General features: G+C 47.2%; 1 protein-coding gene across 1 annotated transcript; it reads right to left on the bottom strand.

Annotated features, from left to right (window-relative positions):
• Positions 1-24,640, bottom strand: arrdc1b (arrestin domain containing 1b). Its single transcript, XM_067249950.1, is given in 9 exon segments — positions 1-1,178; positions 1,491-1,776; positions 1,779-1,946; positions 2,649-2,825; positions 3,046-3,228; positions 3,672-3,826; positions 6,134-6,184; positions 10,067-10,177; positions 24,523-24,640. Coding segments are annotated over 9 exon segments (1,314 nt in total). The 3' UTR covers positions 1-1,113.
• Between the last annotated feature and the right edge of the window lie 2,284 nt (positions 24,641-26,924).

Raw genomic sequence — 26,924 nt, 5'->3', positions numbered from 1 at the left:
TTAAGGCCTGGGTCAACTTAGAGGAAGGACATTCTAACATCGACATGGTGCCCCACGGTGGGAGATGCCCATCCAGTGATTTCAACTGAAAGAATCTGCTTCACAGAATGAACAGGAACTGCTGAATACACACACACACACACACACACACACACAAATACTCAAACATACATGGAGAGATATAAAAACAGTTTCAAACCGTCAAAAGTGCTGTCTTGCGTGCGCATTAGCTCACAGTTTGTTAGTTCAACATACTTTTCTGCTTTGTGAGAGTAAATGGTTCTTAATCAAAAGGCAATGGTCATTACACACACACAGACAGAACAGAAGTATTTAAGGCCATAACCAACTGAAATTTCACCCAGGATAAAAATGATTGTTTGGAATTACATTATCTTTCAGGAATGACAAATAACAATCTTTGATATCACAATTCTCATACAGATATCTGTTGAAGATTACGATGAGGATGATAATGGAATAGATACATGTTTCAGGAACTCGGAGCTGGTGCATCACAAGCTAAGGTGGTTACTTCTTCCTGAAGTTAACGCCAGTGTTTTCAGTTCAAGTTTGTGTAGGTTCTGTTCTGTACCAGCAGAGGGCGCACAAACACCTTGTGATCTCCAGCAGTTTTTTCTCCTGCGCTCCACCCATGTCAGGGAGGAGCAACGTGATACATGATGACAAGTGGTTGAATCACAGTAGTGCATACGGGGAGAGGCTAATATAAAGGCCGTCTTTGGGTTGAAGTCAAACGGGTTAGGACTAGTCAGTCGGCCACTCGTGCTCCTTAGCATCCCGGATGCCAGAAATATGTCCTATATGCAAAACCGTATTTGATTAATGGCCGACTGACTTTAGCACGGAGAGACCACAAAGAGCTCCCAACAGGCTCAGCTTTGCTCTCCAGTGCGTCCGAGACATCCTTAGCCCTGGGGAAACAGACTTAAAACGCTTTGACACTCAAAACAATACGCCGATTATCATTTACAATTCCCTTTTTGTGTTCTAAATCAAAGAAAACAACCTCAAAGAACACGCGTGTCCCGTGCAGTTCCTGCTAGGGCTGCAGTACCCTACATGTCCAGCAGGGAGGGTTGAGAACATTCTCTACTGCCGACTGTTGAAGCTGGAGTTCTCACTGCTACAGCTCTCCTCGTAGGTGGGAGGGGGTTCTGGAAGACAACCATTAAAACATTAGAGTAAGACCTCTCTCTCCTGTTCTCAGACTCTTACTTTCCATCTCTCCATCCCTCTCCCTCCCTCTCCCTCCCTCTCCCCCCCCCACCCCCCCCCCCCCCCCTCTCTCTCTCTCTCTCTCTCTCTCTCTCTCATCTCATCACCAACAACTAGTTAGTTATTCATATCAGTGTCTCATGTTAATGGGACACCGCTATGAAGCAGGAACAGTAACAGTGAAGCATTAGCAGTTAAAGGGATCACCCGAGGAAGGTTGACCCAGGACCGGAGCCCTTCCGGAGACTCACCATGTGGGTAGTCCCAGGTGCTGTACTCCGGAGGCAGGATAAGAGGGCAGGCGGTGGGCACGGGGGCGGCGTTTCCGTCTGTGTAGAACGGTATGGTGGCCCCGGTGGACACACAGAACAGGCGGGCCGAGGAGTCGGCGACATCGCCGGCCCTCTGACCTGGGGAGGAGGCGGCGCCCGCAGCGTAGCTGGGGGACATGGAGGCCGGCTGGCCAGACGGGTCCTGCTGGGAGTGGCTCTTAGTGGGGATCTCCTCGCTGGCCAGCCCGCCGGCTCCTAGCTCCTCCTCCCCACGTCCTCCTCGGCTGGGGGGGCGCTGGGGGTCACCCCGCCCGGGCTGGGGGCCGCGGGGGCTGCCGGGGTCGGGGGCATGGGTCTCGATGGAGACAAGTTCACAGCCATGTTTCCGATGTAGATGGGGAGGGTGACGACGACTTCGGGGGACTTCAGTGATACCTGCAGTCGCCAAAACAAACAGAACACTACATTTAGTCATTTAGTCATTTAGCAGACGCTCTTATCCAGAGCGACTTACAGTAAGCACAGGGACATTCCCCCCGAGGCAAGTAGGGTGAAGTGCCTTGCCCAAGGACACAACGTCATTTGGCCTCAGCCATCTGACCCCCTAGACACTACTGTTTGACCTCCTGGCATCCCCATTCCACAGGTGTCATCCTGTCATGAACAAAGAGGTCCTGAAGACAGTGAGTGCTCGTCATTATTCAGCTTGGCTGGTTAATGAGTATACTATTATGATAATGGAGGCTGATGGTATGATGGCTTTCCAGTTTGACAACTTTACTAACAGTTACGTACGACCCCGACTAGCAAACTCTGTCAGGCATTGACCCAGTTATTCCCAGGGGCACAGTCCATTCTCCCTCTCTCTCTCTCTCTCTCTCTCTCTCTCTCTCTCTCTCTCTCTCTCTCTCTCTCTCTCTCTCTCTCTCTCTCTCTCTCTCTCTCTCTCTCTCTCTCTCTCTCTCTCTACCTCTCTCTCTACCTCTCTCTCTACCTCTCTCTACCTCTCTCTCTACCTCTCTCTCTACCTCTCTCTCTCTCTTTCTCTCTCTCTCTCTGTCTACCTCTACCTCTACCTCTCTCTCTCTCTCTCTCTCTCTCTCTCTCTCTCTGTCTACCTCTACCTCTCTCTCTCACCTGGATGAAGTAGTCTACGTCTATCAGGCTGCACCCGGCCAGGGCTGACTGGGGGAGGGGCGGGACGATGATCTGCTCCCTCCATTCGGCGTGTTTTCCCGCCTTCACCCCGGCCCCCTCCACCTCAGCGATGGTCCGCAGGTCGTACACCACCCGCTTGGTCTTGTAGGTCACTTTCTGGAGGGGGATGAAGGTGGAGGAAGGCTTTTTAAATAACGAGGCAGCGCCAAAACAGGAACCCTCATGTAACAACCAATGAATTGCCCTTTTTGCGATCAATAAAGTAAACCGAGTCAGAAAGAAAGACATTTACATCCTGGTAGTTCTACGCTTGAGTTTTCAATAAAGTCGTCTGAATCTTGGAGGCCTGACTCGTGATGAGGGGGTCTGGAGGTACCTGTATGAGGCTGGCCAGCACACAGCCCGTGTCCTTGCCTGACTTGTTGTGGATCTCTGCGGCAAGCCTGATGACCTGGCCTGGAGTGTACCCTCTCAGGTCGCTGTGGGCCTTCAGCATCAACGTGCCTGTCTTCACCAGCAGGTAGCTGAACTTCTTAGTGGTCACAGCATAGCTGGGTAGCTACAGAGCAGACATGGGATATCACAATGAGATTGGAGACAGCTCGGAAGGCCCATTATCTGGGGCATTTGTATGGTCAGAATAGTGAATGCATGACCACTACTGTTAGGCTACTCCACTGCAAAGGTCATCATTCCAATAACTAATGTAAATGTAGGCCCCAGGCCCCAGGTTCCAGGCCCCAGGTTCCAGGCCCCACGCCCCACGCCCCAGGTCCCAGGCCCCAGGCCCCAGGTCCCAGGCCCCAGGCCCCAGGTCCCAGGCCCCAGGTCCCAGGCCCCAGGTCCCAGGTCCCAGGCCCCAGGCCCCAGGTCCCAGGCCCCAGGTCCCAGGCCCCAGGTCCCAGGCCCCAGGCCCCAGGCCCCAGGTCCCAGGCCCCAGGCCCCAGGTCCCAGGTCCCAGGCCCCAGGTTCCAGGCCCCAGGCCCCAGGCCTTTCACTCACCTCGATGTCAGGTACTTGGTTGAGGTTGAGCAGGTTGAGCAGGTAAAAGGGACGCTGGGCCTTGTAGTCCTTTGAGAAGCGGGGCGTGTCAATGGCTGCTCTCACACGGTACACGATCTTTCCGAACGGCCCTTCAAACGAGGTCGGGGCTAAGGCTGGGCAGGACAGAAAGGACATTCACTTTGTTTTCTATCGAAAAACAGCATCTTATGCAATATGCGGAAGTAATGCGTGCATTGTGGATTAAAGTGGGCGTTTGCAAGTGTTTATTATTATAATTTTTTGGGGGCGTATGCAAGTAAAGGCGTAAATCTCTCTAACCCCAGAAATGGTCAGTCGTCAAAGTGCCAAGCGTAACTATTCGGCCATGATGAATTAAAGGCAAAATTTCATTTTAAAATGAGTAAGAATTGTAATAATAATTTACAAACAGTATAAATATTTTTATATTTATTCATTTTTCATACTTAGTATTACCGGTATCGCTGCACTAAAGACAACACATTGTTCCGAGTGTTGTGCACTTGGCTACAGGCTACTCAGATGAACATAGCCAGTGCTAGCATGGCTACAGGCTACCCACAGCCTAGCCAGAACTAACATGGCATCGAGCTGATCCGTGAGTGGGTGGGCTGTTTCAGTGGAGGCTGTAGAACTGTGGGAGGCAGACTGATTAGGGGCAAAGTTAGACTGGGACTCCAACACCACCACTGTCACTAATTGAAAGAGCTTGTCATTCTGATCTGGACAGATCCGCTCTGAACGGGTTTATTTACAGACTCCTGGGAGAACAAAAAGGAGGGGGTGGAGGAGAGAGGGAGGGGTGGAGGAGAGAGGGAGGGATGGAGGAGAGAGGGAGGGGTGGAGGAGAGAGGGAGGGGTGGAGGAGAGAGGGAGGGGTGGAGGAGAGAGGGAGAAAATAAAAGAGAGGAGAGATAAAAATAATAATCTGGGAGGGAGCCAAGACAGAGAAAGACAGATCCTATTCCAGACGGATGGAAAGTAGGGGAGAAAAAAAATGAAATAGGTCATTCCAAAAATTCAAATAAAAAGAAATACTGTAAACCCTAACCTAACCCTAACCCTGACCCTAACCCTAACCATAACTCTAACCCTGAACCCTTTCCAATTAAATTTAGCCTCCCTCCTTATTGAAATGCTAACGCCTCTGATGGCAATGCAGGAGAACAGCCAGCTGCCAATAAGGATTAGTGAGGCGCTGCCTTGTGGGTGCAGACTGCTTGGCTGCACAGACAGGCTCCTGGCCAGAGGAAAGCAGCTCATCATCACCCGTCTCCCCCATTTCCCCCCTCTCTCTCTGGGGGTGGGGGGTGGGGAGGAGGACTCCCGCGGCCTGCCCATGGCTGTCAACACCAGGGACTCTGGTGGTGCAGCATTAAGATCCTTCTCCACACAGTGCTAAAGAGCTGCCTGTTTTCCTGCCCTGGCTCTAGGGAGATCCCTCCACCCTCACAGCAGGGAGCATGGAGGCCCAAGGCACAGGCCTTGACCTCGTACCCCAGCAGGGGGGCGACACCACTGGGACTCCAGACCCCTCGACGCTACTGTAATCATTACGTCTTAGGAGGAGGGGGGGGGGGGGAGTGTGGGAGAGAGAGAGAAAGAGAGAGGGGGGAAAGAGAGAGTGAGAAATACAGGGTAAGAGAGAGAAAGGGACAAAGCAAGAGAGGGAAAGAGAGTTAGGGACAGACTAAGGAACACAGTTAAAGAGAGAGAGAGAGAGAGACAGAGTGGGGGAGACACAGAAAGAAAGAAACAAAAAGAGAGAGAGTGTGGAAGAGTCAGTGGGCAGCGTTAAACAGTGACAGAACCACACGACAGAGGGATAAATATAACCTCCCCTCTTTGGTCAGAGACGCCGGCCGGCCGAGGCAGAAGCAGCCCTCACACCTGCATGTCTTTGCTGAAGCATCGCAGCGTGACGATGATCTAAACGCAGTGCACTGAGCAGGACGGAGAAAGAGCTGAACAACCACATGACTGTTTTGTGTGTGCAGCGGTAAAGGCCAGCTAGGGTATGTGTGGTATGCCACCCACTCTCACAGCAGTTACACAGCCACTTTTCTGTTCAGTCGGCTATACCAGGACTGAGGGAAGGGTGTGGAGGAAGTGGCATTAGTATGCCCAACCTGAAGTGTCGGTTTGGTGCTGTGCTTGATCTTTATTAAAAATCTAATCAATATTTGATTTAGAAGATCGAGGACTCTTCAGTCCTCACGTAAAGACACAATCGCACCTTTATTTAACAGAGGCAAATATTAATACACGTATGTTGTCGATACTGTATGGTATAAGTCCCGTACCCTAACATGTTCCAACACGTCGAAAACGTAGAAGCTTCGCAAACTGATCTTATAACACTATTTCAGGTGATGCGACGCTTGGCTGACTCGAAGGATTGCAGTTCGACAGGTGTTTATCCCGCTGATTTTAAAACTTACCTGGGATTAGGAACTGGAAGGGGAAGGTATGTTCACCAGCTGCCAGTGTGCCTAGAAAACAAAGAGAAATATTAGTCTCAAAACAGAGACTCTTCAGACAGTAGTCTAGGTGATGTGGTTTGACGAACACAGTCAGGAGAAAGCAATGGTTAAATGCACAAAAATACACAGGAGATATGTTCAACAGTGCACGTTTTCAATAAGCTTTTCTAGGTCAACCTGCTATGACACCTCAGAACAAAGGTGTGAATGTGTGTGACTTTGGGTGTGTGTGGGTCACTGAGCGTGTGAATGTGTACGTGTCTGTGTGTGTGTGTCTGTGTGTGTGTGTGTGTGTGTGTGTGTGTGTGTGTGTGTGCGCGTGTGTGCGTGTGTGTGTGAAAGTATGTGTGTGTGCGTGTGTGTGTGTGTATGTGAAACTTTGTGTGTGTTTGTGTGTGTGTGTTTACACAGCCCAGAGAAACCACAGTAATCGTGGTGACGCATCATGCCTGAAAGGCTCACCTAGATATCCAGTTAGCTGAAGTGTGGGCGTAAAACAGGCTTTACTGTTCAAACACAGACTTAGTGAGTCTTCTCTCCATGTAAGGTATTTTAATAAACTACATTGTGCCAGCAGAACCACATACCGTCCAACATCTTTTCTTGTGCCCTGCAGGCTTGTTAATGGAAAGTTTGAACGGTTTCCCAGCAAAGTTAATCAATGACTTACAAGCAAAGCAAGGCAGGCTGGGACTGACCCAAGAATTACTTCAACTTACAAGCCAACATCAGTGGATCGATCTACCCAACAGTCTCTGTGACTTCAGACAAAGGGCTGCTGTTACACTAATGTACACCAGAAGACTAGATCACAGATGTTTAGTAAGTACCCTCTATGCTGCACATTATCAGAGCCTTCATTAATGATGTAAACAACTTGACTGATATAAAGGACCCAACCTGTAACTGACTTCCAGGTGGAATACAGGCCTTGCTTTCCTACATACATTTACATTTAGTCATTTAGCAGACGCTCTTATCCAGAGCGACTTACGGTAAGTACAGGGACATTCCCCCCGAGGCAAGTAGGGTGAAGTGTCTTGCCCAAGGACACAACGTCATTCGCACGGCTGGGAATCGAACCGGCGACCTTCTGATTACTAGCCCAATTCTCTAACCGCTCAGCCACCTGTCTCCCTGACTTCCAGGTGGAATTACAGGCCTTGCTTCCCTACATACAGCATCTATCTACCAGCCTGAAACTGACTGTCAGGTGAAACTGACTGGCCTTTCAGATCTTCCTTTCTATCCACCAGCCTAAAAACACTATGAGCCCATTAGTGCCCCATCCATCCATGAGACACATTTCCAATCCAATTCTTCCACATAGCTTCTCCCTCTCATTCACTTCCTCTCCTTCAATTTCTCTCCTTCACTTTTCATCCACCACTTGCTCTCCCTTTGTGGGTTCTCCAGAGACCAGTCCACAAAGAGTGCAGAGAAGGAGCACTGTGTTGTGTTCAAAAGACTCGATCAAGAGGCGTTTCTAAGATGCTGAGGGTTGCGTAGCGCCTCTAACCCATCAGTATGCCGTGTGGTACCGAGCGCTCCCTTCATCTCCTCCTCTGAAGCGGGACCCAAAATATCACTTCTTCAAATCCCCCCATGTTCACAAACTGTTTATATTTGTTTACAGAATGCTGAATATTAGCCAACGTCTGCACCTGGAAATATTTGAACTGGGTGGGCATTTTAGGATGACACACACACACGTACAAACACACACACACGCGCGCACACACACGTACACACACACCATTCAAGGGCAGTCTAACAGCAGGATATCCCTGCCAGCTCACTGAACATCGACAACAGCAACAGGCCGTCAGAGGCTGGGATATTATGGGATGGCAGGGATATTATGGGATGGCAGGGGTATTATGGGATGGCAGGGGTATTATGATCAACACTAGTCCTCTGCTTCCTCTCACTAAACCTCCCTCAACGCCTCCACAGGGCATACCACATTACCAGTCATCCACAGGGACACAGCCTGTCCCCTTGTGTGTGTGTGTGTGTGTGTCTGTCCCCTCTCTGTCCCCCTCCCTACCCTGTCCCCACCTCACACAGCTCCGGGGCGAGCGAAGCCCATTGTTGGCGTAGAATGGCACATGAAGAACAAGAATCAAAACGAATGATGGTGGATAAAGCTGAGAGGAGGATGTGAGATTAATTATTTATGGCGCTTTTGGTTCCGGAGTACGCCTCCGTGGTTGGGTGTGTGTGTGTACAGGCGCTGGGTGAGCTTAGTCAATAATAGGCGGCCTCTTCTTGTCATATACTGAAACAGTACCCTGTGTGTTTGATAATCTTAAAAGATAATGAAATGAGTGGCCAGAGTGCTCTCTCTCTCTCTCGTTGTTTATCCAGAAGTCTCCACGTGTCGTATTGAGACGCATGTGTGGTCTGTGTCCCGATACTACAGCTGGCTGCAGCTTTCTCACACTCTCACTTGAGGGTTCTTTGATCTAAGAATAGTTCACGTTTCACTTGCCTTCCCGAGGAGAAACAACCTCCAAATGATCGAACCGGCACTCAGCACTCATGAGAAGGAAATAAATATCCGTGTTTATCAGATTAAATTAACCTTGATGAGGCGCCGGTAGAAAACAATGGCAATCACCCACAGTCAAATAACCCAAATGTTTACATTGGGCCATCTGTATGACACGTCAGCTACAATACAACCCATGGTTACAGCGGAACCCATTCCAGAGTTCCAGTTCTATTCTGTTTTATTTAGAATAGATTGACAGTAGAATTCACAAGGAAAGAGGTAAGGGGGGTGGGGGTGGGGGGGGGGGCTGGTGGAACAGCCAGGTTGTGTGGCACACCAGAGCTGGGGTTAGGTCAGGGGTTAACCATTAAACACCATGGTATGTGTTAACACGTATGGATTACACGTTCCAGTGGTCGTGAAGGCCAATGTTTAATGAGTACCCCTGAGTTCCGACTGGTTTCATGTAAGCAGGGCACATTCCGTTTTGAGGGGAGGGAGAGCTACTAGATAGACACACGTCACAACTAGGAGTCAGGTGGCTGAGCGGTGAGGGAGTCGGGCTAGTAATCTGAAGGTTGCCAGGCCAGTTCGATTCCCCGGCTGTGCCAAATGATGTTGTGTCCTTGGGCAAGGCACTTCACCCTACTTGCCTCAGGGAGAATGTCCCTGTACTTACTGTAAGTCGCTCTGGATAAGAGCGTCTGCTAAATGACAAAAAAAAAAAAACTAGCTTCTCTGAAGAAAGAGGGAAGGAAAAAGAGGGATAGAGAGAGGGGGAGGAAGAGAGGGAGAAAGAGGGGCAGAGAGAGAGATAGGAAGAGGGAGCGATAGATAGGGAGAGGGAAAAAGAGAAGAGAAAGAGATAAGGGGAATGGGATAAAGACAGAGAGGAAAAGAGAGTGATATGGACACCCCCCCTGGATAATCCCCGCTCTCTCTTCTTCATTGGTAATTGCGAGGCAGAACCACGTCTCCCATCAGGGAGGGCAGACAGAACATTTAGTGCAGCAGCGTCCCTCCAGGGCAGTATTACCTCAACCGATTGACTGATCGAGCCCTTTCTTGGCTTCCTTTTCTCAAGAGCTACTGAAAACACTGCAATTACCGCCGGCTTGTTACCCAGATAAAAGTGCTCCTGCGCTGACGCAAGCAGAGCCCTCCCCCGCACGATCGCCTGCCAGGTACTGGGAGTCAGGTGGCTGAGCGGTGAGGGAGTCGGGCTAGTTCGAAGGTTGCTAGTTCGATTCCCGGTCATGCCAACTGACGTTGTGTCCTTGGGCAAGGCACTTCACCCTACTTGCCTCGGGGGAATGTCCCTGTACTTACTGTAAGTCGCTCTGGATAAGAGCGTCTGCTAAATGACTAAATGTAAATGTAAATGTACTGCTCACCTTTGTCGGCCACAGACAGCATGCTGCTGAAGTACTGCTCCTCCAGGGCCCAGGTGGCCTCGTTCATCTTGTTGGAGACCCCACATGACCCCAGGCAGTTCACCTTGATGGCTGGGGGAGACAGGAAGCAGAACAGGGTCAACCTGCCGTTCACAACAACAATGCATTGTTTACATTTCATAGAGATGGAGGATATCTGATACATGCAGTGTTTCCTATACATTGATTTATTTGTGACGGCCTATGGAAGCAAATTAGTGACATCGTGTTTGAATTTTAAACAGCATTGAATTGGGGTTTGATCGTGTTTTCTGGACTCCTGTCGTCTGACAGCGGGTCGTTGACGGGGGACGATCTGAGAGTCTCGGGAGCGTGGCGCGGATGTACGTGTCACATGACGGGAGCGCGGCGCGGATGTACGTGTCACATGACGGGAGCGCGGCGCGGATGTACGTGTCACATGACGGGAGCGCGGCGCGGATGTACGTGTCACATGACGGGAGCGCGGCGCGGATGTACGTGTCACATGACGGGAGCGCGCCGCGGATGTACGTGTCACATGACGGGAGCGCGGCGCGGATGTACGTGTCACATGACGGGAGCGCGGCGCGGATGTACGTGTCACGTGCCAAAAGGACCTCGTGGGGTCCTGTGGAGGCTCTGATGTGCCCCGTCGCTTGTGACAGAGACACAGGCCGCCACCACACACACACACATACTGTACACACACACACACACATACTGTACACACATACTGTACACACATACTGTACACACATACTGTACACACACACACACACATACTGTACACACATACTGTACACACATACTGTACACACACACACACACATACTGTACACACTTACTAACACAAAACGTCAGGCCTTAATATGTCCTTATGAATCATTGGTGTGTGAAAAGAGATATTATTCTCTATGAGAAATGTATGGTCTATCAAAGCAGGCTGTACTTGTCTACACATGACAGAGCGGGGGGAAGGTGATGAAACCATGGAAACCGTTGTCTGTGTTGTGAAACTAACAATAAACTGGAGTAAATAAGTCTACCGCCTTGTGAACTACACGTTAACAACTATACAGACATACCCTGAGATACATTCTGTGTGGGAAAGACGATATTAATAACTTCAGTTCAGTTTTGTTGAGATGTTTTCATTTGTATGTTGTTGTTATTTTCACGGTTGAGAGGATTATGTAGTAGGTTGGGTAAGCCTGACTGCTTGGGGATTTTCGAGAGCTCAATCTACCAAACGTCACATCACATGCCTGCTCCGGAAAGAGATATTGTCTGTCCCTGTTCATCTCTCCAGTTCTCTCTTTCTTTTTCCGATAGACGCCATTTTATAAACACATTTCAATATTCGTATTCACTCAAGCCCATGGAGTTTCTCCAGGTGAAGAGAAAGAGAGAGAAAAAGAGAAGGAGAAAACAGACAGAGATAGAGAGCGAGAGAGAGCGAGAGAGACCATAGACTCGGTGCTTCCTCTTCAGCGTGAGAGCACAAAGGAGAAAAAAAAGGAGAGAAAAGAAGTCAATAATCATGTCCACCTCTCCAGAACCGGACGCAGGGCTGAGGAGAGGCTGAAGCAGACCGTGGCCAGGCTGAGCACCTCTCTGTGTGCCCCACCACTCGCTCATACCCATGCAAACACCTGCCTTGGCACCACACACACACCGGCAGATGGCTGCTCTCCACTGGCAAAGCCTGTCTGTTGGCCAAGGCTGGCGGATATGCTGGGGGGCTGGGTGGCAGGGGGTGGAGATGCTGGGGGTGGAGGGGGCTGGGGGTGGAGGGGGCTGGGGGTGGAGGGGGTGGAGGGGGGGGGGGGGGCTGGGGGTGGAAGGGGGTTGGGGGTGGAGGGGGCTGGGGTGGAGGGGGCTGGGGGTGGAGGGGGCTGGGGTGGAGGGGGCTGGGGTGGAGGGGGCTGGGGTGGAGGGGGCTGGGGGTGAAGGGGGCTGGGGGTGGAGGGGGCTGGGGGTGGAGGGGGCTGGGGTGGAGGGGGCTGGGGTGGAGGGGGCTGGGGTGGAGGGGGCTGGGGTGGAGGGGGCTTCTGCTTGGTGGAAACAACAGCAGAATATCCCAGAGTTTTCTTTCCAGTTTTTCCAGTTTTTCAGCGCCTTTCACCCTTGCGTACAACCACACATCAATGTGTGGGTGTTAAATAAACAACAATACCGCAAGCTGCTTTTACTGCCATCTGCCATCAGCCCCAATCATGGAGGGGATACACACATTGTGCCTCTACCCCAACACACAGACACGTGATCTAACACAGGAGACACATCAATACAATAACAGGCAGGGGTGGATGTATTGGGATGGGGCCTATGTTGACGCGCCTTCAAAAGGAAGGCTGGCGGCAGGCTGGTGGCAGGCTGGGGGGGGGGGAGTGGTGAACCTGCCGTGAGAGAACGAGCTATGGAGGGAACCCTCTCCATAGCCACATGGTGCCGGAGCAAGTCATTTTAAAGGGTGTGTGTGTGTGTGTACATGAGTGTGTTTCTGTGTGTTTACACATGTGGGTGTGTGCACACATTTGTGAGTGTGTGTGCACACTGTGTGTGTGCATTTCACACACACAGTGTGTCAGGTGGGAGTCAGGTGGCTGAGCGGTGAGGGAATCGGGCTAGTAATCCGAAGGTTGCCAGTTCGATTCCAGGTCGTGCCAGCTGACTTTGTGTCCTTGGGCACTTCACCCTACTTGCCTCGGGGGGAATGTCCCTGTACTTACTGTAAGTCGCTCTGGATAAGAGCGTCTGCTAAATGACTAAATGTAAAATGTAAATGTAATGTGTCGGTCCACTCGCTCGCCCTGCAGTTATGCCAAGGTCAGCCTGAGTGTGGGGGAACACCAGGCGCTACAGGTGGATCGTCTTGAGCTCCTCATCTCATCGACTGCATCGTTCTAATCAATATCATGTCAAGAGTTAATAGTATTCAGCCTCGCCCTTGAAACCCTTCGAAACTAACATTTAAAACCACCACTTAGGATTCAGGTTAGACCACTATGGTTACCTTGGGGTGCCCCTGTAGCTCACCAGGTTAGTGCAGGTACCACGAAGGTAGGTTGAATCCGGCCTTGGCCCTTTGCTGCTTTTGCCTTTCCTGTCACTCTTCACTTAAAATGAGCTAATAAAACTGCCCAAGAAATATATCCTCAAAAATCAACTTAAAGGAAATCCAAAATTACAACAAACGACAAATCGACTTGAAGCTTGAGAAATGTTCAACTAGAATGCTCTTCTGAAGCACTTAGACAAGGCGAGAATGTGTGGCACGCCAGACGTCACATGACTTCCTGTCAGCGCACCACAAGCGACACCTCGCCATGGGATCAGCCCTCACACATTTAGAGACCTCAGCTTTCGAACAACAGTTGTCATATGCAGTTAGGAGCCATTTACACAGAACGCTGAGGTCATCAAAATAATCACTTCCTGACAGTTTTCAGGAGGGGTTCTAAAGTGTGTGTCATCGATTTACTACAACAGAACACTGAAGTAGCAGACAGTGCTGTACGATTAGGAGATCTGACTGTTACTTTGGGGGGTAGAGCTCAGTTCCAGTTTATCTGCAAATCACAAGGTTAGAGGTTCAGTTGACCTCCTGTACAGTACGTTGAATAAGATAAAAACAAAATGAACATGAATAATTTGGGTGTTTTGCCATGCCTGATCCTTTTTGCAGTGCAAAAGAACTCTAAATTGTTAGCTATCTCTTAGACTTAAAACATTTTGAAACTAAATTACACACTTGGCTGTGTTGAAAGGACCAATTATAGTTGATACAGCTGACATTCCCTGCCTCCTCCACACTCTTCCATTGAGAAACCTCAGTCCGGGTGGGAATAATTTCTGGGGAACAAGTGCTAGTTCCACAATACCATTAAGCTGACTGCCGGAGGCTATTTTAAGGACTCTTATCAATCTTGTGTGATGTAACATCCAATTGCAAACATCTTCAAGGAGTCTCACCTCTCCTTGGTAACAGAGGAGGGTCCTATTGGCTGCGCGACCAATCAGAGCTGTCATGGCGTGCAGCTATAGTGAATGCATGACCCCGGTGACATCACTCACCGCAACTATGAGCAGGCCCAAACGGAATACGCTGATTTTTTTTCACATTTTCTGCGGTTATTCAGACTGAAAATCTGTGGAAATCTGTGGAATTCCGCTAACCTTATATCGGAGCGACCGAAGATGTTCCACAACAGTTTGACGCCGAATATGGTCGATAGAATGTTGACAGACTTTGCAAAAAAGTTTTGATCCATCCTCATAAAGATGGCCTGGAAACTCCCTGGCCCTGTCTCTTGCTGTCATTTTGGTCGATAAGTGTTGCCTTTACAATTATTAGCATTTTTGGCTAACGTTTTAATAATAGAAACGAGGGAGTCAGGTGGCTGAGCGGTGAGGGAGTCGGACTAGTAATCCGAAGGTTGCCAGTTCGATTCCCGGTCATGCCAACTGACGTTGTGTCCTTGGGCAAGGCACTTCACCCTACTTGCCTCGGGGGAATGTCCCTGTACTTACTGTAAGTCGCTCTGGATAAGAGCATCTGCTAAATGACTAAATGTAAATGTAAATGTAGAAACGTAATATGAGTTGAGAAGTTTATTTACATTTTGCCTCAGACCAATGCGTTCTATTTGAAAATCTGCGGGTTTTCGTCGGAATTCTGCGCCCTGTCTGTGTGTGTGTGTCTGTGTGTGTGTGTCTGTGTGTGTCTGTGTGCGTGTGTGTCTGTGTGCGTGTGTGTCTGTCTGTGTGTGTGTGTCTGTGTGTGTGTCTGTGTGTGTGTCTGTGTGTGTGTCTGTGTGCGTGTGTGTCTGCGTGTGTGTCTGTGTGTGTGTCTGTGTGCTCCAAACAGAGAGGCTACAGTGTGTTTGTTTAAGCTTTTGGCCTTCAAGAGCACAATGACAGACAGAAGTCGTGTTTTATCCCAGAGCCAAAACAAGGACCAGGGGAGAGCTGAGAGGACAATGGCGGAATTGTGGCTCTCCAACGATTTGGGTTTCATCACAACTGGGTCAGGAGTATTAATGAGGAGATTAGAGAGTCTGGGGAATCTGTGGAGAGGCCATGGGGAACGTTCTGGAGAGTCCTTACTGCATAGAGGGTCAAGTTCACATGAGATAAGCGGCTGACGCTTAAAGGCTAACGCATGGGGCCTGGGTTCATATCCGGCTCAGGGCGTTTCCAGCACATTTCTCTCCCTGCTTTTATGTCTTTCTCCAACTGTCCTATCAAAAACAAAAACAAGAAAAAAAGGCATTCTCTATTATACCTGTGTATATACTATGTATATACACAGTCCTGAAATGTAGCTGTACTAATTAATAGTACAGTATTAATTAGTATTAATAGTGCTAGTAATTTGCAACACATATAGATTTGCGTAAGTATATCAACATATAGCACCGAGGCAAACAGTAGTGGATTATGCTGTACTTTGAATTGGAAGTGCAGACCAAATGATGCGTCCTGTATTTTCTCGACTGTCTCGCCACACCTTGGTGGAGCTCACAAATACCTCCAAACATCAAGACGCCAGAGTAATTCAATGCCACACTTGCTATCCTCATTAAATCTTAAAGCACTGCAAACAATTACAGGGCCTCTCACTTTCCCTCTCTCCCTCTCTCTCCCTCTCTCTCCCTCTCTCTCCCTCTCTCTCCCCCTCTCTCCCTCTCTCTCCCTCTCTCTCCCTCTCTCTCCCCCTCTCTCCCTCTCTCTCCCCCTCTCTCCCTCTCTCTCTCCCCCTCTCTCCTTCTCTCTCATTGTCTCTTAGTCAGACTCAAAGGGCCCTGAGACAGCTGATCTAATGATCCCTTACAAATGGCTGTAAGTCAATCCTGCACAGACAAGACAGAGCAGGAACTGTTCAGATCCCTTAACACCAACCATAGCTTCTCTCTTTGACTCTTTCTTTCTCTTTCCTGGAGAGGAAAGCCTTCAGACCCTGCACAACCCTCTCACTGCAGGAAAAATTGAATAAGATGATTGATTGAAAACCACTAAATATGGATAGAAGATATTATTTATTTATTTTTTGGGGGGGGAATTACATTTAAAATTATTTGTGGAAGAGAAAAAGACGTTGCCTCAGGTATTTCGCAAGGTGGCTGCTGAAAATCAGTAGTAAATGTTAAATTCATGTTAGTGCTTGTGTTTGTGTATGTCTGTGTGTGTTGGTTTGTGCAGTTGTGAGGTTTAAGAGGCTTAGCCCAGAGGAGGTAACATCACATTGCAGCCCGCAGCCATAACAAGCCTGTAGTACTCTCTCCTCGTGTCCTCTCATACATTTACATTTACATTTTAGTCATTTAGCAGATGCTCTTATCCAGAGCGACTTACAGTAAGTACAGGGACATTACCCCGAGGCAAGTAGGGTGAAGTGCCTTGCCCAAGGACACAACGTCAGTTGGCATGACCGGGAATCGAACTAGCAACCTTCGGATTACTAGCCCGCTTCCCTCACCGCTCAGCCACCTGACTCCCACATACTGTGCTGGATACTGTGCTCATAAGCACAGTATCCAGACCCACACCCAGCCCTGGCCTAGCCGGGCTTTGCGACCCGAGGACGGTGGCCTGCCGTCTGGGTCACCTCCCCTTCTGGGAGGTCCGATCCTGGTTCTGACTGGCGGAGGCAAACACCAGACACCAGCAGCAGCAAGCTGGTAATCAGCTCATTAAATCACCTCGTTTCATTCACGGAAATCATGAGAGAGAAATAACCTGCACCCCTGGGCTGAGTGATGGAAAATAGATTGTTGTTTCAAGGCTTTTCTGTCATTGAGACGTTATAGTGAGACCATTGAGATGTTATTATTGCACTGTAATTGTACTATTTTTTGGTTCACCATACGTTAATCGGCTAGCTACTGCAATTGAGATGCTATTGCCATCGTTATTGTTGTTGCACTGTATTTCAGCAAATGGGATTTTTTTAAAGATTTTTTTGTCGTTGAACGTGCCGTGCAATGTGGCTGGTAAACACAGCACAGCTCCTTGATTCTGACCTTCGAAATAACGCAGAACTATACTCTTCTTATCTGATCTATTGCTGTACTTTCCACATGCGCTATTTGTAGGTTGCTTTGGATAAAACCGTGTGCTACATAAAGAAAAATGGAGATGGAGATACTGTAGGGTTGCACTTCCCTTAATGAGTCTCAGATCCTCGGGTGCTAGTGTGCACCAGCCTGTCCTTCACCCACATGAACCACACCATCCTCCTCCTCGTGTGTTTCCAGCTCCCAGGCCTCCCTACACCACCACCACCACAGCCACCATGACGAGCCCCAGCTGGGGAGAGCCAGACCCAGGGCCACTTCCTCTCTATCTCTATCTATCTAGGTGAAGTCAGGTGGCTGAGCGGTTAGGGAGTCGGGCTAGTAATCTGAAGGTTACTGGTTCGATTCCCGGCTGTGCCAATGACATTGTGTCCTTGGGTAAGGCACTTCACCCTACTTGCCTCGGGGGGAATGTCCCTGTACTTACTGTAAGTCGCTCTGGATAAGAGCGTCTGCTAAATGTAAAATGTAAATCTCTCTCTCTCCCTCTCTTCATTTTTCTCTCTCTATCTCTTAATCTCTTCTCTCTTCCTCTCTCTCTCTTCCTCTTTCCTCTCTATCTCAATCTCTGGAGGGAGGGAGGGTACCTGGAAACAGAGACACCAGGTGGAGGACAAACAGGGAGTAACCACTTTTATAGACAGAAGACATTGATCCTAAAGCTGGAGTCATGGCAACCACATTCCTTTCTCTCCCTATTTCTCTCTCTCTGTCTCTCTTTAACCTTCTAACGCACACACACACACACACACAGTGGTCAATCTGCACGCTACAGGGGGTTACACTTTGTTTTGTTTAATCTGTAAAGACGACTGTCGTGGCTGTGTGCCAGTGAGGAATTGGTGACATTCCAGAGAGGTTCCCAGCACCTCATTACACACACAAACACAAACACACACACACACACACACACACACACACACACACACACCCAAAAACACATTTACATTTAGTCATTTAGCAGACGCTCTTATCCAGAGCGACTTACAGTAAGTACAGGGACATTCCCCCCGAGGCAAGTAGGGTGAAGTGCCTTGCCCAAGGACACAACGTCACTTGGCACGGCCGGGAATCGAACTGGCAACCTTCAGATTACTAGCCCGACTCCCTCACCGCTCAGCCACCTGACTCCCACACCCAAAAACACCCACTTCTCTCCTCTCCTCTCCAAGAGTCCCTGTCTCCAGGCCTTCATTAGCCAGAACTTGGGCCCTTAAACAACGACAACAAACCCTCTCACAAGGCCTGCGCAATGCAGCACGGACACCACTGAGCACACACACACACGTGTACAAGGATACATGTGTAAAAGTATACACATGTAGAAGGATACATGTGTAGAAGTATACACGTGTGTGTGTGTGTGGGGGTAGCCTGAACGCTGATCGAAAGCAAATACATTTCAAACCTCTGAGAAAGTGAGGGGAGTCAGGTGGCTGAGCGGTGAGGGAATCGGGCTAGTAATCTGAAGGTTGCCAGTTCGATTCCTGGCTGTGTCAAATGATGTTGTGTCCTTGGGCAAGGCACTTCCCCCTACTTGCCTCGGGGGGAATGTCCCTGTACTTACTGTAAGTCGCTCTGGATAAGAGTGTCTGCTAAATGACTAAATGTAAATGAGAGGGGATCCCTCTCTGAATTGCTCCTCCCAAGGTTTCTTCCATTTTTCTCTGTTGAGAGTTTTTTGGGAGTTTTTCCTTGAGGGTTTAGGTTGGTTGAGGGGCAGTTCTATGGGCATATGTGAAGCCCTCTGTGACATGCTTGCGTGTAAAAAGGGCTATACAAATAAATTTGATTTGATTTGAAATGTAAAGTGTCTGATTGCTGAAAATGCGCTTTCTACAACAATTCCCCGCAAATTTGTCATTCCGTGCTACAACAACCCTATCCACGTGGGACAGGATGTGATGTCACAGTCCGCAGTTTAACAGACAGGAGTGTTCCCACACTGCTAGAGTACACAGAGACTAGGTAGATAGTGGAACATAAACCTAATGCTTATCTCACAATAGGAAACTGAGGTTTACGTCCTTGCATGAGTCACTCGTATAAAACGGGCTTCTATCTGCCACTAAACCAGCTGTGCCCAAGGCTGTTTTTCAAAAGTCATTCAAGATCTTTCAAGTCACCTTTCATTTGTAAACTGAGTGCATGTTTCATTTGTAAACTGTGATGTACAGTCTGAACTGAAGAGGAGGCGTAATTTTAGATCTATCAAGGAAATGTATCTGATGACGAACAACCCACTAGTAAAATCAGATTGACCCAGTTCAGATACATTTAACATGGACAAGCCATGCAAAATAACCTGTACTTGTGTAGCTTATTAAACTGACCAGTGTTTTCGCTTGAAGGGCAAAGTAGGACATCTCTTAAAATTGGATAAACTCTGATGGTTGTTAGCACATTAAAATGTTCAACCTTGTATGATCCCTCTGTCATGAGGGTATCCAAGGCTCTAGTTGCTATGCTCATGCCTGCATTTGTCTGTCTGACCCCCTGGCTTCTACATTCACACAGCCTCGGTCTTAGCCTGAGGGTTGTGATGTCATAATCCAGTCAGAACCCTCACTCTGGATACGTCAGAGTTCGAACAGAGGCCTCTTTTTGTTCTAGTCTGGTGTGGCCTGGTTGAATTTGGCCCAGCCTGGTTTGAGCTGGTCTGGTTTACATTTACATTTAGTCATTTAGCAGACGCTCTTATCCAGAGCGACTTACAGTAAGTACAGGGACATTCCCCCGAGGCAAGTAGGGGGAAGTGCCTTGCCCAAGGACACAACGTCAGTTGTGGCATGACCGGGAATCGAACTGGCAACCTTCGGATTACTAGCCCGACTCCCTCACCGCTCAGCCAACTGACTCCCTCCCTGGTTTGTGCTGGTCTGGTCTGGTCTGGCCTGGACTGGTATGGCCTGGTCTGGTATGGCCTGGTCTGGTATGGCCTGGACTGGTATGGCCTGGTCTGGTATGAGACTATCTGGTTTAGTGTGTGGTAAAGTCTATCTCTGTGACTCACTGCAGTTCCCAGATGGAAAATGCAGGGAGTGCTTAATGGAATGTCTAGAGAAGTGAAGTGTCATCATGCCTAACAATGGTCGTTTGTAACAAGGGAACACGACAAAAATCTCAAATAACACTGCACAATAACCCTACAATACCATCCTCAAAAGTGTCTCAATATATTTCAGGCAAATACTTTTTCGTAGCACAGCAACACACTAGTCTTTCAGCACATTCACCCAGGACAAAGAGGGTGAAATGACTCCAGGTTTGCTTACATGAGAGAGTTGTCTCCAGTTTCAGGGGATTAGGTTACAGTAAACATTTGTGTTTCTATTTACTACAGTACTACCTCAGTGGGATCCATTATCAGGGCACCACAAGCAGGCAGACTCAATAGGCCTGGGTCTCGTTTCCACACCTCAATGTTTGAACAAGTCAGGGTTTGAGCCAGGAAGCCCAACTTGGCCATTTAGAGTATAGAGGAACAACAGTATGCTGTCAGGTTGGTCTGCACCCTCTCTGGAGTTACCACGGACGTTGCTGTGGTTTATTATCCCTTATCTCAGTGACAGGAAGTGAAAGGGCAGTGTCTTTTTGCCTAGAAATGCAACTCTCATTTCCTGTTTCTCAACCAATGTCGAGCTCACCTTGGCTCCATATCACGCATGTCTTCTTTTACACTGTTCAGTCATTTCCGTCTTATAACATAAAAAAAATTCACACACAGGAATCATAACTTCATATCAAAACAATTTGTTCTTTGGAGGCAATTACAATGAACCGGTCCCTTGCGTCAACCTGTTTTCATCCGAAACCCTGATTTTCGATAAAAGCAACGGTCTCCTCGCTGGATTGTGTGTCTATTGTCTTTGCAGTGGCTAGGGCAGACACCTAGCAAACCAGGAAGAGAGAGGTGGTTAGGCGGGAAGTCACCTGGAGGATTGGAGCAACATCGGGGATGAACCAGACACACTGGCTCTGAACTACACTTCTTTAGAACTACAAAAAGGTCACCATCTTGACTCAGAGATTTCCTTGTTTTGAAACACGTATTTTCCTCCTGGTAAAAATGGAACTGTAAGGGAAATAAAGATACGTATTTTCTCACCGACACACACGGTGATAGCATGCGCTTAGGAAAGAGAGGGGAAGTGTATCATTCGAACTATATTGTTAGCAACTGTATTTGATGCTACCCCTTACAACTAATCAATAAAAATGCAGACTAATGGTCTGCATCAATAATACAGTAAGGTTGTGAATCTCGGTCGTTCACATACAACCATCGCAGACGCCTCTGAAAAACTCTTCTGTTTCAAAGAAATACAAGGTAACTGTGTGTAACTGACCCACAACGTTGATAAAGCACCACATCCATACAGTTAATATGACAAGCTAGCACATGTAACAGATCGTTGAGTCGTTGAGTGTTTGCATTCTCCTGTTTGAACAGACACAAATGTGTGTAAAAGACTAATCACTTCTTAAAATCCATATAAATGCATTACTCTGTCTGGAATGTAAGGTTATATTCTGAAAATACTGGTGCTAGCATTCCTTTGTCAGTAGAGAGCCGTCTCCCTACATGACCTATAGATGACACTAGGCTTACGTAAAACAAATTGACCTAGGTTGACCATTATCATACTAGAGGTGCAATAAACCTTATCTGTGTTGAGTGAATCATATGTTCAAACCTAGGGTCGGAGAACTTTGTAAGTTTCCACGTGCACGCGCACTCTGTCTCTGGGATCGATCATATTGACAGCTGATATGCAGGGGAGGAGACTTCTCACCAATAAATGGTCTTACCTGAAGACTTGTGAACCAGACAAACTTTGTAGCACAATGGCGTGTGATGTCTCCTTGTGGGCCGGCCCCAAGCAATAAAGCTTTCTTAACCCTTTAAGACCCAACCCCATAATTTCAACATCACCTTTAGCTCTCCAAAAAACACATTTGCAAATAAGATTTTTTTGGAATGACTACATTTACATAACCAATGGGTCCTATTGTCTGGCCTTGCAATGCTATTGGAAATTTTTTTGATAAATTTGGTCTTTCAAAAAAAAGAAATGAGCAATTAAAGAGCTAAACGTGATGTTGTAATTTTACAACAAGGGGTCTTACAGGGTTAACTTGTTCACCGACTGACTGTGCAATGCTTGATAGATTAATATTTCTGACACTGGAAAACTGAAGTTTAGTTCCCCGAAACACAAACCACAACCACGTCTAAAGAGACTTAAAATGGATTATGTCTCTAGTTTGAAATTGTTTCTACAATGTAGCTCCGAAGCAGAATTTGTTTATCGTATTCTACAGATGTACGGCCACCATCTCGTTCAGTGGCAAGCCAACAGTCTCTGAATCCGACAGAATTCCCAAGCAGCATGAAGGTGCAGACAGCAAGACTAAAGTAATTTCAACCCATTCTCTCTGAACTCCCCGTGGACTACACAGTCCCAGAGAAAACCATTCCGGCTCCTACATTTAGAAGGAGTAGTATTTCCCCATCTTCTTTCATCGCAATATAATAGCCTAACACATGGCGACATGGGAGTGAATGTTCCAGAGAAAAAATTATCTCTGCTCGCACTAATCTAAAAGGGATTCAACAATTAATCCAAAAAACATGTTCACTTGGCTATAGATTTTTGAAAAAAGTTTAGAAGAAAAGTTTCTAAAGGTTAAAAGAATATTTTGGAAAAAAGTTTCAAATTATTATTATAATGATATATGTATTATTATTTTTATTTTTTACAAATGATAGGTTTTAAAACAAAAGTTATTGATCAAGAGAACTCTGTAGTTCTGTGTAAAGAAATCTCCATTTAGGTGTTCTCGAAATAAGGCATTGTCAGTCACGTAATACAACAGCAACCAAGTATTTGATTGGACAGGCGGTATTCCATGAGCGGTCAATGAAATGATGTTCACAACTACAAGGCCTTCACTCAACAAAGTGACGTCATTCATGATCCCGCCTCTGGAATGGGCTACGCATGGAGAAAGTCTCTCAATGTTTCTCTTCATCTACAACGGCAAATTGACACATTACACTGGGATGAGAGAATGTGTCCTTGAAAAGGAATCTTGAAGGTCATACAAGTTCAACCATCCAAGCTCACTACCGAAGAAGAAAGATCTACCCTAACGACTGCGCTTCCGTAGTAGTTTCCGTTCTGTTTAATTTTTTATTAAGCTATGAGGCTATAATAGGCTATGTATTTGACAAATAAACTTTGATTAGGCTACTGTTTAGCTACTCCGTAACTGCTGGCTAAATCCTACTGTTGATATTTCTCCACTAGCCCCCGGGGTTTGTGTCTTATGAGGGTGTCCCTGATTTGAAACAGTCGCCATGGGGATGAGGAGATGGTTTCGAGTGTAGGCTACAGTCAGTGTAACACAAATCCAGAACAAGCCCCCCTGACCCTTCCAGCAGCCATCTGCCAGTAGCCTACATCCACAAGCACGGGCAGGTCATTTGTGCGCTAATAAAGCTAGGCATAACAAAGCTTCGTCAGTTAGGCAAAGGAATTCTTTGGATTCACAAAAACAGGCTTATGAAGAAAAAAAACGATTTCTTGCTCGTTTTGTCTGAAGCTCGATTATGTCTCGAGACTGTTGGCAGTCTCAAACTGACAGGAATCCCTACATGGATCAGTCCCAAAACAATGGATTCTTTGTGTACTTCAATGGAGGGTTATCAACAAACTGCCATTTACCTCCTCTAACCATGTCTTTCCATTTGTTCTTAGGCTGCAAGACTGTCACTTAACTACTCATTCAGAAATGTGCCGGGCCTGTCTTTCTATCCGTAACAGTGTTAAAAAAAAGAAAAAAGAAAAAAGGTGTAGGCTACGAAAAAGGCTCACGGTAATTAACTGCCAAAGGTAACTGTGCGTTACCTTGTTTCGTAAGTTACTTACGTGTCACACCTGTTGACAGGATTTTTTTCATCGAGACATTTGTGTCTGCTAACGGAACTATTGTGTATAGCAAGCTTACAGTAATATCTGACAGAATAGCGAACTAGCAGGCATTCGAAAAGGATGTTGGTTAACATTTCTCAACACTGTCGACCTAAACGACCTAAACGAAATCAGCCAGTCACAGCCAAACGTCCCCGTCGCAGCCCAGAACCAATAAAATGTAGGCTACCGAAGGTTTTATAAAATACACACTTAAACGAGTGCTACTTCGTGAGGTAGACCTACTTACGGCATCGATTCAAACAAATAAGATTAAAAGTTTATATTCCCTTTTGAAAACCTGCCCCCCAAACCTAAATGGTGCGCTGCGCTTCGCTAAGCCAGAAACACATTTCAGAGGAAGAAACCCCATGCCTACCTTTATATTGCAGCGAGGTACCAGTCCTGATTTTCACAGTTCCACTAATGGATTCGCCAGGACTATAAACCACCTTACTGTTGGTGAAAGTAATATCGAATTCCTGAAGCTTTCCCATGACTGCCTCCGCAACCCTCCGTCTAAAGAAACAAAAAGCGGCTCGAGCGCCGTACCAATGGTCTACCACCGATGGAGGCAGAGCGGCACTCTCACCTGCCCCGCGCGCTCCACCCAGTTTCAACAAGCGTCAGTGACGCCATCACGAATTGGTTTTAATTAATTTACTATAGCAGAAAGTGCTGTAGGACTACGATACCTTTTAGTAGGTCAACTTCCCACAGGCGAGGCTACAACTGTTTTTTAAACGTCATTATTTTACAGTCAGAACTCCCTCTCTTATCCAATGACTATAGGCTGTAACACCAAGGTCTGCTATAATTATTATCACTCCTGTCTTCAATATTCTGATGTCAATGCTAGCTGTAATTTATTATTCTCACAATGGTCACGAGAGACATGAAGTTATGAATTAGACGTCTGAATGTGCCATTTAAAATGGCAGCCAAACCTGCCTACATTAAGGGATTTCCTTTGTAAGCATGGACTCCTTTTATTTTGTAAACAGGAACTCGTTTTCTAGACGCCCAATCGTCGAGAGGCGCTGGATGGAAGTTTACGCACGAGCCTGGACCACTGAAAACTGAAGAATAGACTCCTCAGCTCTCAGTGTGCGTGCTCTGCTGACATCAGCAGGTTGACCCACTTCTCAAAGCACCACTTTGTGTATTCCGGATTCAATTAGGGCCCTGGAAGTGGAATGCAAGAGTTTATTACTCTTAAGTGGTTGAGGAATATATATATATTTTTTAAAGAAGCAATGTACTGGAAAGTGATCCGACATGCCAAAATGATTACATGACTTACATTTTTAAATGAGAGCCTGGCTGTGTCCAAGTAGGCTTCTTTCTTTTCACCCCAATAATATATAAAGAACACTGCAGGAAAACCAACTGTGAGACGCACACACATACACACACACACGACACAAACACACACACATGACACAAACACACACACACGACACAAACACACACACATGACACAAACACACACACACGACACAAACACACACACATGACACACACACATGACACAAACACACACACACGACACAAACACACACACATGACACAAACACACACACATGACACAAACACACACGACACAAACACACACACATGACACAAACACACACACTTGACACAAACACACACATGACACACACACACATGGCACAAGCACACACAAATGCAAGCACAAACATATGCACACACACACACAGGAGGGAGAGATGGTGACTAGGCTGTTACTACCCACAGAAAGGCAAATGACAACACATGTGGGATGAGACAGATGCTACCTTGACAACGGTGGTTGCCAAGTTACCACCGGTATCCATGGAAATTACACTGATCCTGTCTGATGAAGCCAGCACATAGTGAAATATCTTCAGGCTTATAGAATTTGAATTCTAATCATGTCTAGCTAGTCCTGTTCGAACTACCCCAGTCAGAGAAGCTTCCTGTATCTGTAAATAGGGAGTCAGGTGGCTGAGCGGTGAGGGAATCGGGCTAGTAATCCGAAGGTTGCCAGTTCGATTCCCGGTCATGCCAACTGACGTTGTGTCCTTGGGCAAGGCACTTCACCCTACTTGCCTCGGGGGGAATGTCCCTGTACTTACTGTAAGTCGCTCTGGATAAGAGCGTCTGCTAAATGACTAAATGTAAATGTAAATGTAAATAAACAACCTTAACAGGAAGTCCATGATTGCAAAGTGTGAATCCATCATAAGTAAGAAGTGCTTACAGTGGAGTTGGAATTGTGGGATATATTACTGTAACACTGTCTAGAATAAAGTAGCAATCTGGTCAATCTTTTATAGACCCTGTTCCCTGACAATGTTCATTAGTTGTGGATGTATATCATAAGATTTCAGCATGACCTGACTACAGGTGAATTCATTTTTACACAGAATCTAATTCCTGCCAGAAACAAAAAATTATCTTTTCGCCTAATGTAGAACCCATGACTAGACAAGACCACCACATACATTTTGGGAGAATGTAACCGTTCAGGGACTGTGCATATGAAAGTAAGTTGTCATTTAGGCCTTGTGAGAGTTTCTGTTGTGTCTGTCTCCCCCTAGTGGTTCTTTGACAGAATAGATGACTCTTGTCACCTGAAACACAGTTTTATTGTGTCCAATCCAAAGCACCTAATATGACAATATCACTTGTAATAAAATTATACCACATTTGAAATGTTTTATTCCTGTTTTAAAAGCATGAATGGCAAACTATCTGAAAACTATAAATTTGTTGATGCTATCCTGTAACGATAAA

The sequence above is a fragment of the Osmerus mordax genome, chromosome 14 (genome assembly GCF_038355195.1).
Source record: "Osmerus mordax isolate fOsmMor3 chromosome 14, fOsmMor3.pri, whole genome shotgun sequence".
NCBI lineage: Eukaryota > Metazoa > Chordata > Actinopteri > Osmeriformes > Osmeridae > Osmerus > Osmerus mordax.
The sequence above is the reverse complement of the archived record's forward strand: the minus strand, read 5'-3'. Positions and strand labels throughout refer to the sequence as shown.